Raw genomic sequence first — 13,014 nt, forward strand, 5'->3', positions numbered from 1 at the left:
TGCCATGACCTGCTGCCCCGGCTCACTTAACGCACCCTTGGCTAGTTCCTGCTCAGTCTCTCCTTATCTTGCCTCGTTATCTCAGGGCAGCTTTGTTCTTTCTTCATCTCCCTGCTGCAAGCAGCAGATAAGTTTGTCTTGTGCCCGCCTGTGTTGAGCCCTTCTCCTGGGGTCCGCCTCTGCACTCTGCCTCTCCTGCACTGCCTGTGGCGCGGCTGCTTCCGTATTGCTCCTTGACCATGGCACTCACAGAGCTGCTAGAAAACAAATGCTTTGTGGCACCTGCATTTGACTTAATAGGTTCACTGGGGACCAAACATCAACCCATCCAGATACTGGAAGGCTGGCATCACCTTGGAAAAAGAAATTCTTTGTCCCCACAGTCACCGTTTTGTTGGCTCACAGTCTGCAGGCAGCTCCTTTGGGTGGATTGGAGGGTGGTCCTTTTGGTTTGTTTTTCCAATCACTGGAATTCATTTAGGAAGGTTGCACAACAGCAGAAGAGTGTGTATGTGTTTAACTAGCATTCATAATGCAAATGAGGGCACTTAGGCTGTTGGAGAGTATCCATGTTGGGAGTTTAATTTTTGTTCTGAAAAGGGATGTTGTCCTACTTCACTGGTAAGTCATTAATGCTGTGCTGAAGTGGGTGCTGGAGCACAGCAAGTGCAGTCGTGGCTGTTTACGTCTTTGCCAGGGCTAGGTGACATTTAAATGGAGCCTCTTCCCTGATAACTTCAAGAATGGAGTCACCATCCAAGCTTCACCAGAGAGAGATGCCACCTTTGGATTTCCCATCTGGGAGCTTCCTAGGACTTAGTGCTACCAGTTTGTGATAGGCAGGGGCAAAGGTGGACTCTTGGCAGACCCCCGTGGCATCCCAGAGGCAAAGGGTATTGCTCAAGGAGGGGACATCTTTTCTGAGGTGGGTGGTGCCCAGTGGTGGGGTCCGGGTTGAGGAGCTGCAGTCAGGACATGTTGGACCGGTGGTGTGGGTCGAGCAGGCAGAGCCCAACAGAAGGTCTGAAGGTGAGGGCTCACGCTGTGTGAGAGCGTGGTGCAGCGTGCCAGGCTGGTGCCCATCGGGTGGGCTGGGTAGCTGCAGATTGCTGAAGGATCCGAAAGCGTCTGGGGAGGAGGTAGTTTGGGGTGAAGAACCTCGAGAATGACCCCTGGTTTCTGTTGCGGACAGTGTTCTCTAGCAAAAGAAAGAGGATTGTCTCTTCACATTGTCTTCGTGTGAAGGATCCCTGGGCGTAAGTTCCATCCCTGCTCTTCTCCAGAGAGAAGACATGATCAAAGGAGGAGGCTGTCTCTGTATCGCCGCCTCCAGCTGCTGCTAGGCTCCGGAGCTCTGCCTTCAGGGACAATGACGGGTGCTGCACAGCAAAACGGGCCTGATGCAAAGGACGTGGTAGGACACACTTGGCTGTAGTACCGTACTGGAAAAAACCCAGCTGTCCCTCCTTGCATCTGGGGTCCAAGCCACTGGTGAAGACTCCAAGAAGGTGCTCTGTTTCATGTCCCTGGCCACCTTGGCAGTGGGAGAAGGGCCATTCCAGCGTTTTGTGCGCTGCCATCCCTCTCCATGCTGTGGGGCAGTGGGAGGAGGAACAGTGGGTGCTCTGTGCAGCGAGGGGCTGAGGGGTCTCCAGCTGCTCTCTCCTTCCTGCAGCTCAGCTCCGCAGAGCAGCACTCCCCGCTCCTGCCCGGGGGCCTTTCCTGCTCTCGGGTCCCTATCCAGAGACGTAGGTGCCTCTGCCATTCCCCATCCCGGTTGCATGTGCTATTGGTGAGCTGTGGTGGTGCAAAAATCACTTCTTTACACCCCTCTGCCCCCTCTTTTTCTTCCAGCAACATTTGGACACTCTCTTCTCCCTTCCATGGATGGTTCTAACCCCTTTAGCTATATATTGGCCAGTGCTGGTGTCCTCCCAGTGCCTACCAGTCACTCATACCTCCAAGACCAGCCCCTGCTGCTGAAGGGAAGATGGGGCCGCAGTGCTGGAGACCCCATAAGCAGATGACGTACCGATGGATTAAGCAGTAGAAACTAGTGGGGCAAGTGCCTGTTCCAGATCAGGATTTGTGCCATTAGCAGATTTCTGGCCAGAAATCTGGACCTTCAGCCTCTGGGCCAAATGCATCTCCGTGGAAGGCAGCTGCTGGCTTCCCTGGTGGGGCAGTTCCTGTGTCAGCTCCTGTGTCACCTCTGCATCGGGGGGTGCCACTCGAAGGAAGGGTGAGCGCCTCAGAATTTAGCTTACAAATACCCACTGCAGCCAGCTGCCCCAGCTCCATCACTGGGTGCTCCTGTGCTGCCCTCCTGCACCTCCCACCCTTCCCGGGCAGGTTTCCCTCTCTCCTGCCTTTCCTGAACTCCGCTGTGGCTGAGAGAGGGGTGGGGGTGGTGAGATGGGACAAACTACCCCTTCCCTCTGTGCCAGACCAAGACCTGCTGGGGGCACCTGCCCTGCAGTGACAGGGGCTACTTGGTCCTGCTCCCGCAGAGCCACAGCTCGCTGCTCTCTCCCAGACACTGCTCAGCCTGTATCAGCCTTCCCCGAGTTTTCTGACACGCAGCAAACAGCTTCAATTTTCCAATTACCCTCTGCTGACCACCGCTGCGGTCTGCAACAGAGCTTGGTGCCACATCACAGGCCTCAGCATCTTGGCAGCTCTTGCTCTGCCCCGTAACAGAACTATTATCCTTATCAAACGCTCTGGGCTTTGCAGGATTTTGCCGTGGTCTGCAGCAGAAGCATTGCCCTTGCCAGATTTCCTAACTCTCTGCCAGTTTTTCCTGCGCTTTACAGAATTATTATCCTACATCTCTCTGGGTTTTGCCATGCATAAAATCAACACAGCATTACGATGCCCTGGCTCTCTGCTAGCCATCAGGGTGATGCTCCTGCCCACCTGGAGGAAGTGTTACTGTGGGCAGGGCTGCGTGCAGCCTTGGGGCTCCTGGCCTTTATCACCAGCCCTTTGCTGGGATGAGGAGTGAGCTTATTTTCCCCAGTCCCTCCCGTCCCACTCACCCTTTCATCCACTCTGTGCAGCCCTCCCTCCTACTCTCATCTTCATCCCTTTTCCCACAGAGAAGACAAACACAAGCAAAGGCCAAAAAACCCTGCTGCAGCCAATTTGTTTTGGGTCCTGCCTCCACATCCCTGCAATTCCTATGCTCTCCTCGCCACCTATCAAAATATGTAGGGGGATGGCTAATTAGCTCAGGTGATAATAATTTCCCTCTAATTGATACTCTTCGGTCCTCCTGCCCTCTATTCCCCTGCACTGCACAGGGTACCCAGCCCTTGCCGGCTGCAAGAAGCACTGATGTCTCCTCCATGATAAACCACAGCGTGGAGAGGGAGTGGGAACGTGGTCTCATGTCAGCCCCAGCAGCAGCAGCAGCAGCAAGGGCTTTGCAAGGGCAGTCCCACCAGGGTGGCAAAGGGCCTTTCCGATGCAGACGGCTGCTGCTAGGATCAGGGTGAAGCGCAGGATGGAGCCCACAGCTGGTCTGTGGAGCGGGATGGATCTGTAGCATCTGTATGGTAATTCCTGTGAGAAGAGGGAGGAAGGAGCCTGGATCTTCCTGAAAGCTGTGGCTTTCAGGAGAAGCTGGATGTTGTGCTCTTGTGTGGGTGGGGAGGGCAGGGAGCACCGAGGGCTTGGCACAGGGAGGAGGAGGAGGAGGCTCAGTCTCAGCTGGGAGGTCAGGCACTGACCCTCCGCTCCGACGGTGCTGATGCCGTGCGGCTGGGCCTGAGCCCGGGAGATGGAGGTGTCCAGGGGAGCGGGAGGAGAGCAGGGCTGAAGCTCCAGAGCCCTGGACGCACAGATGAGGCTGTGGCTGCCGCTGGGCAGCACCGGGAGACCCTCGGGGCCTCAAAGGCTGCACTGGGAAGAGCTGGGGGCTCCATTGCCGCCAGCCTGGCACTCAGCCTTGCCCCCAGCACCGGCACTGGCCCTGGCTGTTGCCACCCAACCCAGGTCGAGCACCACGTGCCAGCACCACAACAGCTCAGCCAACACCACAGGCTTTGTGGCACACCCAGCCTGGACATGCTGGCACCCCCAAGCCCGTAGCTGCGAGGCACGGTTGTCTCCATCCCTGTGGCTCCCTGCAAAGCCGGGTCAGCTCCAGCCTGTCCTCTCCTCGGTGCTGCCGAGCAGCACAGGTCTCTCCAGGACAGGACTGCATTGCAGGGAAGGGCTGTCCTTCACTGGGCTGCTGCTCTCCTGCTGCGGGCTCTGAAGAGCTGCTCCGGTGCCGGGGCTGTGCTCCAGCAGCTGTGAATGGAGTGCGGGGGGGTTTAGAGGGGCAAAGCTGCAAAACCTTGCAAGGGCAAGTCCATAGCTGTGCCCTCAGTGGGGGAATGCCTGGGCAGTGCAGAAGCCCTCACTAATGCGGAGCAGAAGGAGAAACTGTTCATTCACTGAGCCAGGGAGATGCTAGGCACTCGCTGCCCGTGGGGACAGAGGGGGCTGATGCCGGGGCTGTGTGTGGCTGCACATCCGTTGCTCCCTGCACCTTTACTCATGCACTGCTGTCTGCTTGCTGCAGCGGGGTTTTTTTTTCCATCGAGCATACATGTCACCAGGGGAAGCTATTTTTGAAAAAACAAACAAATCTTTCCAGCTTTTCTAAAAATAACCATTGCCCTTTTTTCTCCCCCTCCCTTCCCAGCTCAGGCTGCCTTAGAGACAGAAATCTGCCTCGAGCCATCCAGTTATTAATACCAGTAAACAAACCCTTATCTCCGGTGCCGTGTTCTAGCGGGAACATGTGGGGGCAGGAGCCGCCCGGCTGCCAGGAGCCCACGTCTCCATGTCCCTGCATCCCTGCTGCCTGCGGCCCAGCCTCGATGGGGGATGCTGATTGCAAAGCCTGGGTCCCAGCATGGTCCCACACGGCCCCTCCTGCCTGGCTCCGGCCAGCAGGTGCGGCCAAGGTGGCTGGTTTTGGTATAAATTGGGGTTATTCCTTGTGCTGCTGCCACTTTCTCTGGCTTCAGCATCTTGTGGGATGCAGAGCAGGATGTGATTTTTCTTCCAGGTGCTGAGGATGCTGCCTTCATCTCCTGCCCCCCAGCATCCCCATTCCTGCCTGCACACACTCCCCATGGCATGGGGATCGGGGTCTCACAGCATGAGCTGGGCAGCTCCTTCCTCAGAGCAGCACATGGCAGAGGCTAAAAATTCAGATTTACAGGGACACCAGAATTTGTGGAGGCTTTCTGCACAGGAGGACACCCCACCAGGCCCTGGGTGATGGATGGACAGAGTATTTCTCAGCAAGGAGTAAAAAGAGAAATATTTTATTACAGATAAAAGCCTCTTATGTTTCTAGAGAGTAGAAGGCAGCCCCACTGCGGGACAGGCACGCAGGCGGGTACGAAGCGCTTGGTGCCAGGAACATGGAGCTGCTGCAGAGTCCTCCCTCTTCCTCCTCCTCTTCCTCCTTGGCATGTCAGGAGGGAGCTGAGGTCAGTAGCAGTGCGCGATGGTCTCCATGTTGAGGAAGCGGACATGCATCTTAGTTTCGATGTCAATCCCCTGCCACATCTGCAAGGCGAAGGGGGTGAGCGGGGCGGGGGGCCAAACACCCAGGTCCCTGTGACAGCCTGTCACCCTCCCCCTGGAGAGACAAGCGCAGATGCCACCAACCTTAAGGAAGTCTTCGAAGGTGATGCCCTCGTACACCTGGTCCGGCCCCTGTGTGCAGTGAGAAAGAAAACATTACAGCTGGCCCGTGCTGATGGGGTGGGGGCCTCGGGGCACTGGGTGCATCCCCAGGGGCTGTGGGACATGTCTCCCACAGGCACAGCACTGGCCCCACGCTGTGACCCATGGCCAGCCCAAAACTGGTTCCCAGAACCACCACGGCTGCAAGGAGCTGCCCTTTTTATAAACACTAAAGCCCTAAGCACTGAGGATGGTGCTTTATGGGGTGCTGTTTGCTTATCCTCCCTGGGCTCTTTTAATGGAAAACAAAACCCCTGAAAGCTGCTGCCTGCAAAAAAAAAATAATCTTCTTCAGCCAAAGCAGCCCAGGGACAGCGGAGATGCCCCAGACAGGAAGGACACCTTCCGGCCCCATTTTTGATACCATCATGGTGCCTCTGTGCCACGGCAGAGCAAGGAACCGGCTCCCACCATTTGTCCCACACAGATGCTGGCTGCCTCCATCATGGCCCCGTCGGCGATGGACCGTGCCGACTCCTTCTCCAGGTGGGGGTTTCCTGACAGCAGCTCCTCCACCACCTACAAGGCAGCGGGTCAAAGCCCAGGCCAGGAATTCAGTGTTGTTGGGGCGGGAGGGACCATACGTTACATTTCTGTACTCCTGCAGCGTGATCTTCCCGTCATGGTCCGAGTCGTACATATGGAAGAGGACTGGGAGGGATGAGAGGAGTATGGCAGGGTGAGGGGAGCCCCTTCCACCCAACCCCCAGTGCCCTGGGCTTTGGGAAAGCCTCACATTTGAGTTTCTCTTTCCGGAATCGATCGAGCTGCTCCTCATCCATGTTCATCTCGATGGGTCTGAAGTAGGACATGATGGTCAGGAAGTCTTCGAAGTTTATCTCGTCCGCCAGCCCATCCGACTCCTGCCGCAAGTTCCTGCCAAGAGTGGAGCCACCAGTGACAGGCAGCCAGGACCCCCACCCCCCCACCCTGGCCGCCTGCCAGAGCGAAGCTTTAGGACTGGGTTTTCCCTAAGACTCAGCTTAAATACCTAGTTTTCACCCTGGCTCCATCCCAGCCTTTAGGGAGAAGCTCTTTGTCCAGCCACGTTCTGCTTTCAGAGGATAAACCCATTACCCCGACCCTCCCCACGATGCTGGGGATGTTCTTACCGCTTGTCGAAAAAGGCATGGACAATTTTCCCCCTAATGGGATTGAACTCCAGATCGGGGATGCTGTCAAAATTCTCCTTGCTGCAAAGGAAACAGAGACAGCCCAAAGCGTGAGGGAGCCGCAGAGGAGGGAGATGCTGTGACAGTCACTGAAGGGCTGGAGCAGAAGCTCCAACCTCATTTTTCCAAAGCGATCATGAGAAGAAAGACAAGGTTTTGCATGAAAACCCCTCTTTGCCTCAATTCAGACTGAAAGGCAGCTGTGCTGCCACATTGGCCTCTGCTTGGTGCAGCTAGGGGGGATTTCTGTCCCCACTAAAATGGGTCTTTGGGAAGCACTGGGACACAACAACTTGAGGCCGATGCTGGAGCTCTTTCGTGGCTCAGCCTGCAATCAGCTGCCTGGTTTTCAAAGAGTTTTCCCAGGAATCAGGTCCCGAATGGGACTTGACAAGGTGACAGAAGTAGCTCCTGCTGTCCCCCCCGCCATCGGCTTCCTCTGCCCTGCACCGTCCCTCTGCATCCTGCTGCCACCCCGTGTTGTGTGCACAGGCACCAGGTTGAGCCTGTGCTCGTCGTTCGCTATCAACTTTTTATAAAGCAAATGAGCCAAGAAATAATCTCTGGCGGGGGGGGAAGCCGAGGGCAGCTGGGCTCCCTGGCCCGTGCTGGCTCCTCGCATGGCTGGCGAAGCTGGTGGGACGTGCCAGAGCTTTCCCGAGGAAGCAGAGTCACGGCTTTGGTGCCTGCACAGATGCCGAGGAGGGGGAAAAGGACAACTGCAAATCCCACCATAGCTGCTGCATAGGGACTTTTCACTGCCCTCCCCAGAACTGATTTTAAAGCTGGGGGAAGTGGGATGTTCGGTGGGAGCAACCTTGCTCTCATGCCACTGCGTCACCGCTTGTTTTTCCCCGTATTATTTGCAATGCCACATGGCAGAAAGTCAGTGCGGCACGGCTGTGGGATGGCTGGGAAGGACACGCTTGTCCTCGCAGCCCAGGGAGCTGGGTGTCCTGGCGGGGCACCCCCCAGCAGCCCAGGGAAGGCAGGTGCTGCAGGTGATGCTGTGGGCAGCTCCCAGCAGGGCAGGTATTGCCTCGGCGGTGGAGATGGAAGCGCCGTACCGGATTGTTAGCTGGTCCTGGCTCAGCTGCTTGAATCGCCGGTGCAGGTGCTCGATCTGTTCAGAGGTGACTGTTGGGGGAAAAGAGAAAGGTGACAGGGGCAGGTGAGCTCCCTGGACACTGGGCAGCCCTTGGGACACCCCTGGGACACCCATCTGCAGACCTCAGGTCCTGCCCAGTAACATGAGGAGACTGGTGGGCACCCAAACCTGCTGCAAAGCTTGTTCCCTGGGGACACCACCAAAGCCCACCCCATCTGGCAACAGCCAAAAGGCTGCCGGCTCCCACCCCACCCCAGGCAGTGGAGCAGTGTCTTGGGCACGCCTTGGCACAGTTGTACCCGTGCCCTTTTCCCTTTGATGGCTTTATGCAGCCCTGCAAGGTCCACCTTGCTGTGCCAGTCCCCACGTGCTCTGCCCCTTTCTCACTGCTGGAGGGTGACAGGGCGATGCCAAAGGCTGGTTTATCACTAGTCCTGGTCTGCAGAAACTCCCCTGGCCCAGACTGCATGGCAGGGCATGGCACCGCAGGATCCCACCCTCCCCAGTTCAGGATCCTTGGCAGCAGAGCCTTCAAACAGGCTTGACCATTTAATTCGGGGTTTGCTGCCACCACGGGCAGGAGCCGTGCCCAGGGAGCACATCTCAGCCTGGGACATGGGGAGGTTCGTGTGCTCCGGGTGACAGGAAACATGAAAAAAAACAGAAAACTCAAAGCTGACAGCAGCTACCTGTGCTTTGGCAGGGCGGAGGAAAGGCTGAACATGGAGATGCCAGTGGCACCCAAGAAGCAAAGCCTGGCTGCTGCTTCCTGGGGGGAGCTGGGGCACCGGGGAGCCACGAGCTACCAAGGTGGGTGCTGCTGGAGCATCGGCCTGGGGCAGGGGCTGGAAGCAGGCAGCCCGGCAGCCTTGCTTTGAAACCCACAAGCGCTGAGGTTACAACATGAGGCTCAGCAGCATCTTTTCACCTCCTTAATCCCCTGACACAGGTTATTTTATTTTTTCCCCAGCTATTCTCTACAGGCTGTAACCATGCTCTACAACCCTCCGAAGACATGCAGAGCAGGACTCTCTCGTACAAATATTGACAGTAACCATTCCCAGGAGCCAGGGAAGTGCCTTGCAGCTCTGTTTGCACGAGCTGGTGGAGTCTGTCTGGGCGCCAGCTTGACCCACGCGCTCGCTGTGGCCCTGGCCCAGAGCTGGGCATGAGGCAGGGCTGCACCAGCAGTTGGTCACGAGCCTTTCCCAGCAGTGTGGAGAAAGATAAAAGCATGTTAAACTATAATTGAAGGGTTGCAAATGGTTAATTGTGGCAGCTGAAAGACAACAGGTCAATGCTGAGCTGGTGTGCTTGCTGCCTGGCTCCCTCTCTCTCTTTTATTATGTTTAAATAATGTCCTTTGCTCTGCTTCTGACTGTTGTTTCGCAGCCTTGAAATAGAAGCTGTATTGATCAGTAAGGCTGAGCATTTACAGACCTCTATTAATGGACTGGAAAACCCATCTGTGCTTGTTGCTGGGGCTCTGTGCCTGCCCCGGCTCTCTGCCTGCGCTGGCAGCTGCCAGCCCCTTTGCAGGATGAGGCCATTTAAGCCCCTGGATGGGCTTTGGGGGGTCCCCCTCTGAACCCGCTGGCGTGCAGGCAGTGATGCCTGGCTGCATGGGTACCACTGATTCACCCAAATGATGTTTATTTTCCCTAATCCCTCTCTGGCTGGTGCTCTGCTGCTGTCCACACACACAAGGAAATTTTCTCTGGATGTGAAGTCCAGATTTTCCAGTTTTGGCCATGAAGAAGTGACCTTTCACTTTCTCCCTTGACAACATCACCATCACCATGGGAGCAGCTGGGCCACTAAGCCTTCAGCATCTGGGACTTGAATGCACACCAAAGTCTTTGATCTTTCAGAAAAATGTCCCGGACACTGACATGACGAAACACAGGGGTCGCTGGCTGGATGCTCATGATCAGTCCAGCCCAGCTCCACATCCAGCCCACAGCCACAAGGCAAAAAAGAGGGCTCTTCCTCCCTCTTTCCCCAAACCCAGGTCTTCCTCCCCCAGCTCTGAGCTGCAGCACAGGGCTGCAGTGCTGGCAGGTCTCCGAGGACCGCACTGCCCTGCGAAGAGCGGCAGTGCTCAACTGCTTTCCAGAGAAAAAGCTGCACCTGCACAAAGGGCAAAGGCTTTCCTGCAAAGAGGACTAGCGCAAGGGCAGCAGGGGCTGCTCGTGGCGCTGAGAAACATCCTCAGTGCTCTGATGCTGCAGGCCCGTGTCCAAGCACAGCAACCTACGCTACAGGGGAAAAAAATGTGTTTAAACCGAAGGGCACTGGGTTTGCCGTTTTCCAGCCTATGGCAGAGGGCATCCCTTGGGGAAGAGATGCACCGGAGGGACTCAGCCCCACGCTGCCCTCCCTGTGTGGTGTTTTGCCTTGCAGGACCAGCCTTGGTGCAGGAAAAGGTCTCATCGTCCTGGGAAGAGCCCCTTTGGCACCAGACAGATGCCTCTGCTGCAGCTTTGTGACCAAGCACGTGGCAGCAGGGATGGGGACCAGCCCCGACGGCCCTGAGCAGGCAGCTGCCGGTGCTCCTGCAGCTTCTGGGCTGCAGTCGGCAAGAAGGCAAGGGAACACACCATGGGCACATCCTGGGGACCTGCAGGGAGGCCTACTGCAGCAGCAAGCCTGTAAAAAACCCCTTGCATTGCCCAGGTTTTTCTAGCAGCAGCCGCAGCGCGGCGGGAGCCCAGTGAAGCCTGCCAGCAGCACGCTACATGTGCCTTGGTGGTGGCACGGGGTCACCGCACTCCTCCCTCCTGCTGACCTCTGGTTTCGATGAAACTTTTTTAGGTGTTGCCTTTGTAAACCCTTCTCAGGGACTGATTCATGGGGGCACTCGGGCGTCAGGCAGGTGCCTCCCACGGGCAGGTGCTCGGGAAAGGCCGACGGGCAGCGCTGCCTGCATGGGAGCTGCCTGCTGCAGCCAGCCTGGCTGCACTTGCCTGGCAGCATCCCCAGGCCAAGGTGGTGCCCAAAACCTCCTCACCACCCTCGCATCCCAGGGACTCCCCAGGCACCTGCCCATGGGGAGGGCTGAGATCGTGGGGTGCCCAGTGGGGTGCTCAGCCCTTACTGGGGGAGGAGGAGTGAGAGGAGGAAGGGAGAGGTGACCATGGGGTCAGTGGCAGGGCTGGGAAGAACTGCTGGACCCTCTCAGCCCCAGCGCATCCTTTGGCCGCGGGCAGAGCTGCTGCCCTCCAGCCTGCCCCCATCCCAGCCTGCTCCCAGTATGGCAGGGGCTGGAGGAACCAGGCAGGAGCATCCCGACCTCTGTGCCCAGAGCTGGCCATGTCCCGGGGCATCCTGGAGTGATGACACTTCCCAGGGGGTCACAACACATGCACCGAGCCCTGCGTGGAGCCCTAGGCCACAGCCCCACTGCAGACCCCAGCCCACTGGTCCCTTCCCCCTGCACCACCGGCTGCTGTGCACCATCCCAGCCCCAAGAGCATCACTGGATGGCAGCGCTGGCTCCTGGGCAAAACAGCCCTGTGGGGACAATTCCTTGCACTAGCAGTGTGGGTGGGCAAAGTGCCGCCGGGGCTCACACGTGTGCGCGCTCGACGCCCTGGCATGAAGTGCGGCACGGGGGTGCGTGGGTGCATCCCTGTGGGTGACACAGCTGCATCCCCCCTGCCCCTGGCAACACGCCTGCATCCCGCTCCTTTCCCCACACCATCCCCCAGTGCCATGCCCCCACAGCCCCCTCCATCCCCCGAGTGACACGCCTGCACCCCCTCCCCGCGGTGACACGTCCCCTGCGGACTAGGCCAGCCGGTCCCCCCCCCGGGGTGGGGGGGTGCGCAGCGGGCAGGGCCCGGCCAGGGTGCCCCCAGGCCGCTCAGAGCGGGGGAGGGGCGGGCGATACTCACAGCCGGTCCTGTCCGCCAGCTCCCGCATCTCGGCGGGCACGGAGTGCGCGGAGCCCATGCCGGGCCGGGCCGGGCCGTGCCGGGAGGCAGCGCCGCGGGCCGCCGCACCGCGCTCCGCCGCCGCCGCCGCTTATAAGGGCGGGCGCCACCGGGAGGGAGGCGGCGGCGGCGGTGGCGCGGCTCCCCCGGGTCCCTGAGCTCCCCGCCGCCGCGCCGTCGTTAGGTTCCAGAGTTAACAGCCCCACCCCCGGGGGCGGGAGGGGAGCGGGGGGGCGGGGAGGGGGTGGCGGTGTGGATGGGACCCTCTGGGAGCCGGGGCTGCTCCTTCATGCGCTGGTGGCACTTGAAGCAGCTGGTCGTGCCCGCTCGCGGCGGTGGGCGGTGTGTGGCCCCGCTGGGCTCCTTCCCAAGGAGAGGGGCACAGAGCAGCCCCCGTGGCCCCCACCCGCTGCCCGGCGGGGGTCTCCCCCTGGGACGGGCTGCAGCAGCCGGAACCCCAGCTCCCGCAGGAGCCCTTTGGCTTCTCCCATCCCCGGTGCTGGGGAGACCCCAGGGACCCAGAGGCTGGGGGCCAGAGAGCACGGTGACGCAGGAGCCCCTCAAAAGGGGGTGACACAGGAGCCCCCAAAGAAAGGCAGCCCTGCTGAGGGGCAGATGCGCTGGCTGTGCCCCCCAGGCAGTGCAGGGCCGGCGGGCAGCGAGAGGCAGCGGCAGCACTGGGCAGGTTTGGTGGGGCCCGGTGCAGAGGGGGGTGTTTCTGTCACCATCTTGCTCCCCGGCAGTGACATGTCAGCAGCCTCCCACGGGCGCAGAGGAAGAGCAAACCGCTTTCAAGAGACAGCGCCGTGGTTTGGAGAGGCAGGAGGCTCAGGCAGCACACTGAGGCAGCAGGTATAGCAAGTCAGTGTGGTTTATTTTTTTTTAAGCCAAACATAAACAGGAAAGGTACCAACTCATTTCCAGCCTCCAGCTGTCCTGGATACAATGTAATAACCTGTTTTAAAAACAAAACGAACACAAACAAAAAGAGAATGAGAGATGTCCCCACCCTGCAACCTCAGCTGTGTCAGGGGGTCTCACCCTT

The 13,014-nt window shown here is 58.6% G+C and overlaps 1 protein-coding gene across 2 annotated transcripts; it reads right to left on the bottom strand.

The window, feature by feature from the left end:
• Positions 1 to 5,311: 5,311 nt before the first annotated feature.
• Positions 5,312 to 12,139, bottom strand: TESC (tescalcin). Of its 2 annotated transcripts, none has more exons than XM_055700855.1 (8): positions 11,931 to 12,136; positions 7,994 to 8,063; positions 6,867 to 6,947; positions 6,491 to 6,630; positions 6,344 to 6,405; positions 6,166 to 6,273; positions 5,677 to 5,724; positions 5,312 to 5,574 (listed from the first exon to the last, which is right to left on the bottom strand). In XM_055700855.1, the coding sequence occupies exons 1-8, from the start codon at positions 11,986 to 11,988 to the stop codon at positions 5,497 to 5,499; spliced, it is 645 nt and encodes a 214-aa protein (XP_055556830.1). In that variant the 5' UTR covers positions 11,989 to 12,136; the 3' UTR covers positions 5,312 to 5,496. The 2 variants fall into 2 exon arrangements, 1 of the variants encoding a protein (XP_055556830.1); XR_008730667.1 differs by having other exon boundaries at positions 5,507 to 5,574; positions 6,119 to 6,273; positions 11,931 to 12,139.
• Positions 12,140 to 13,014: the final 875 nt, after the last annotated feature.

This window comes from Falco cherrug, chromosome 1, assembly GCF_023634085.1.
Source record: "Falco cherrug isolate bFalChe1 chromosome 1, bFalChe1.pri, whole genome shotgun sequence".
NCBI classification, from domain to species: domain Eukaryota; kingdom Metazoa; phylum Chordata; class Aves; order Falconiformes; family Falconidae; genus Falco; species Falco cherrug.

Excerpts from the sequence above, each read along its gene's own strand:
- TESC (XM_055700855.1), bottom strand. The coding sequence starts at position 11,988 with ATGGGCTCCGCGCACTCCGTGCCCGCCGAGATGCGGGAGCTGGCGGAC. Across the intron at positions 5,725-6,165 it reads GCATCTGTGTGGGACAAATG|GGGCCGGACCAGGTGTACGA; the intron begins GTGGGAGCCGGT and ends CACTGCACACAG. Across the intron at positions 5,575-5,676 it reads CCTTCGAAGACTTCCTTAAG|ATGTGGCAGGGGATTGACAT; the intron begins GTTGGTGGCATC and ends TTCGCCTTGCAG.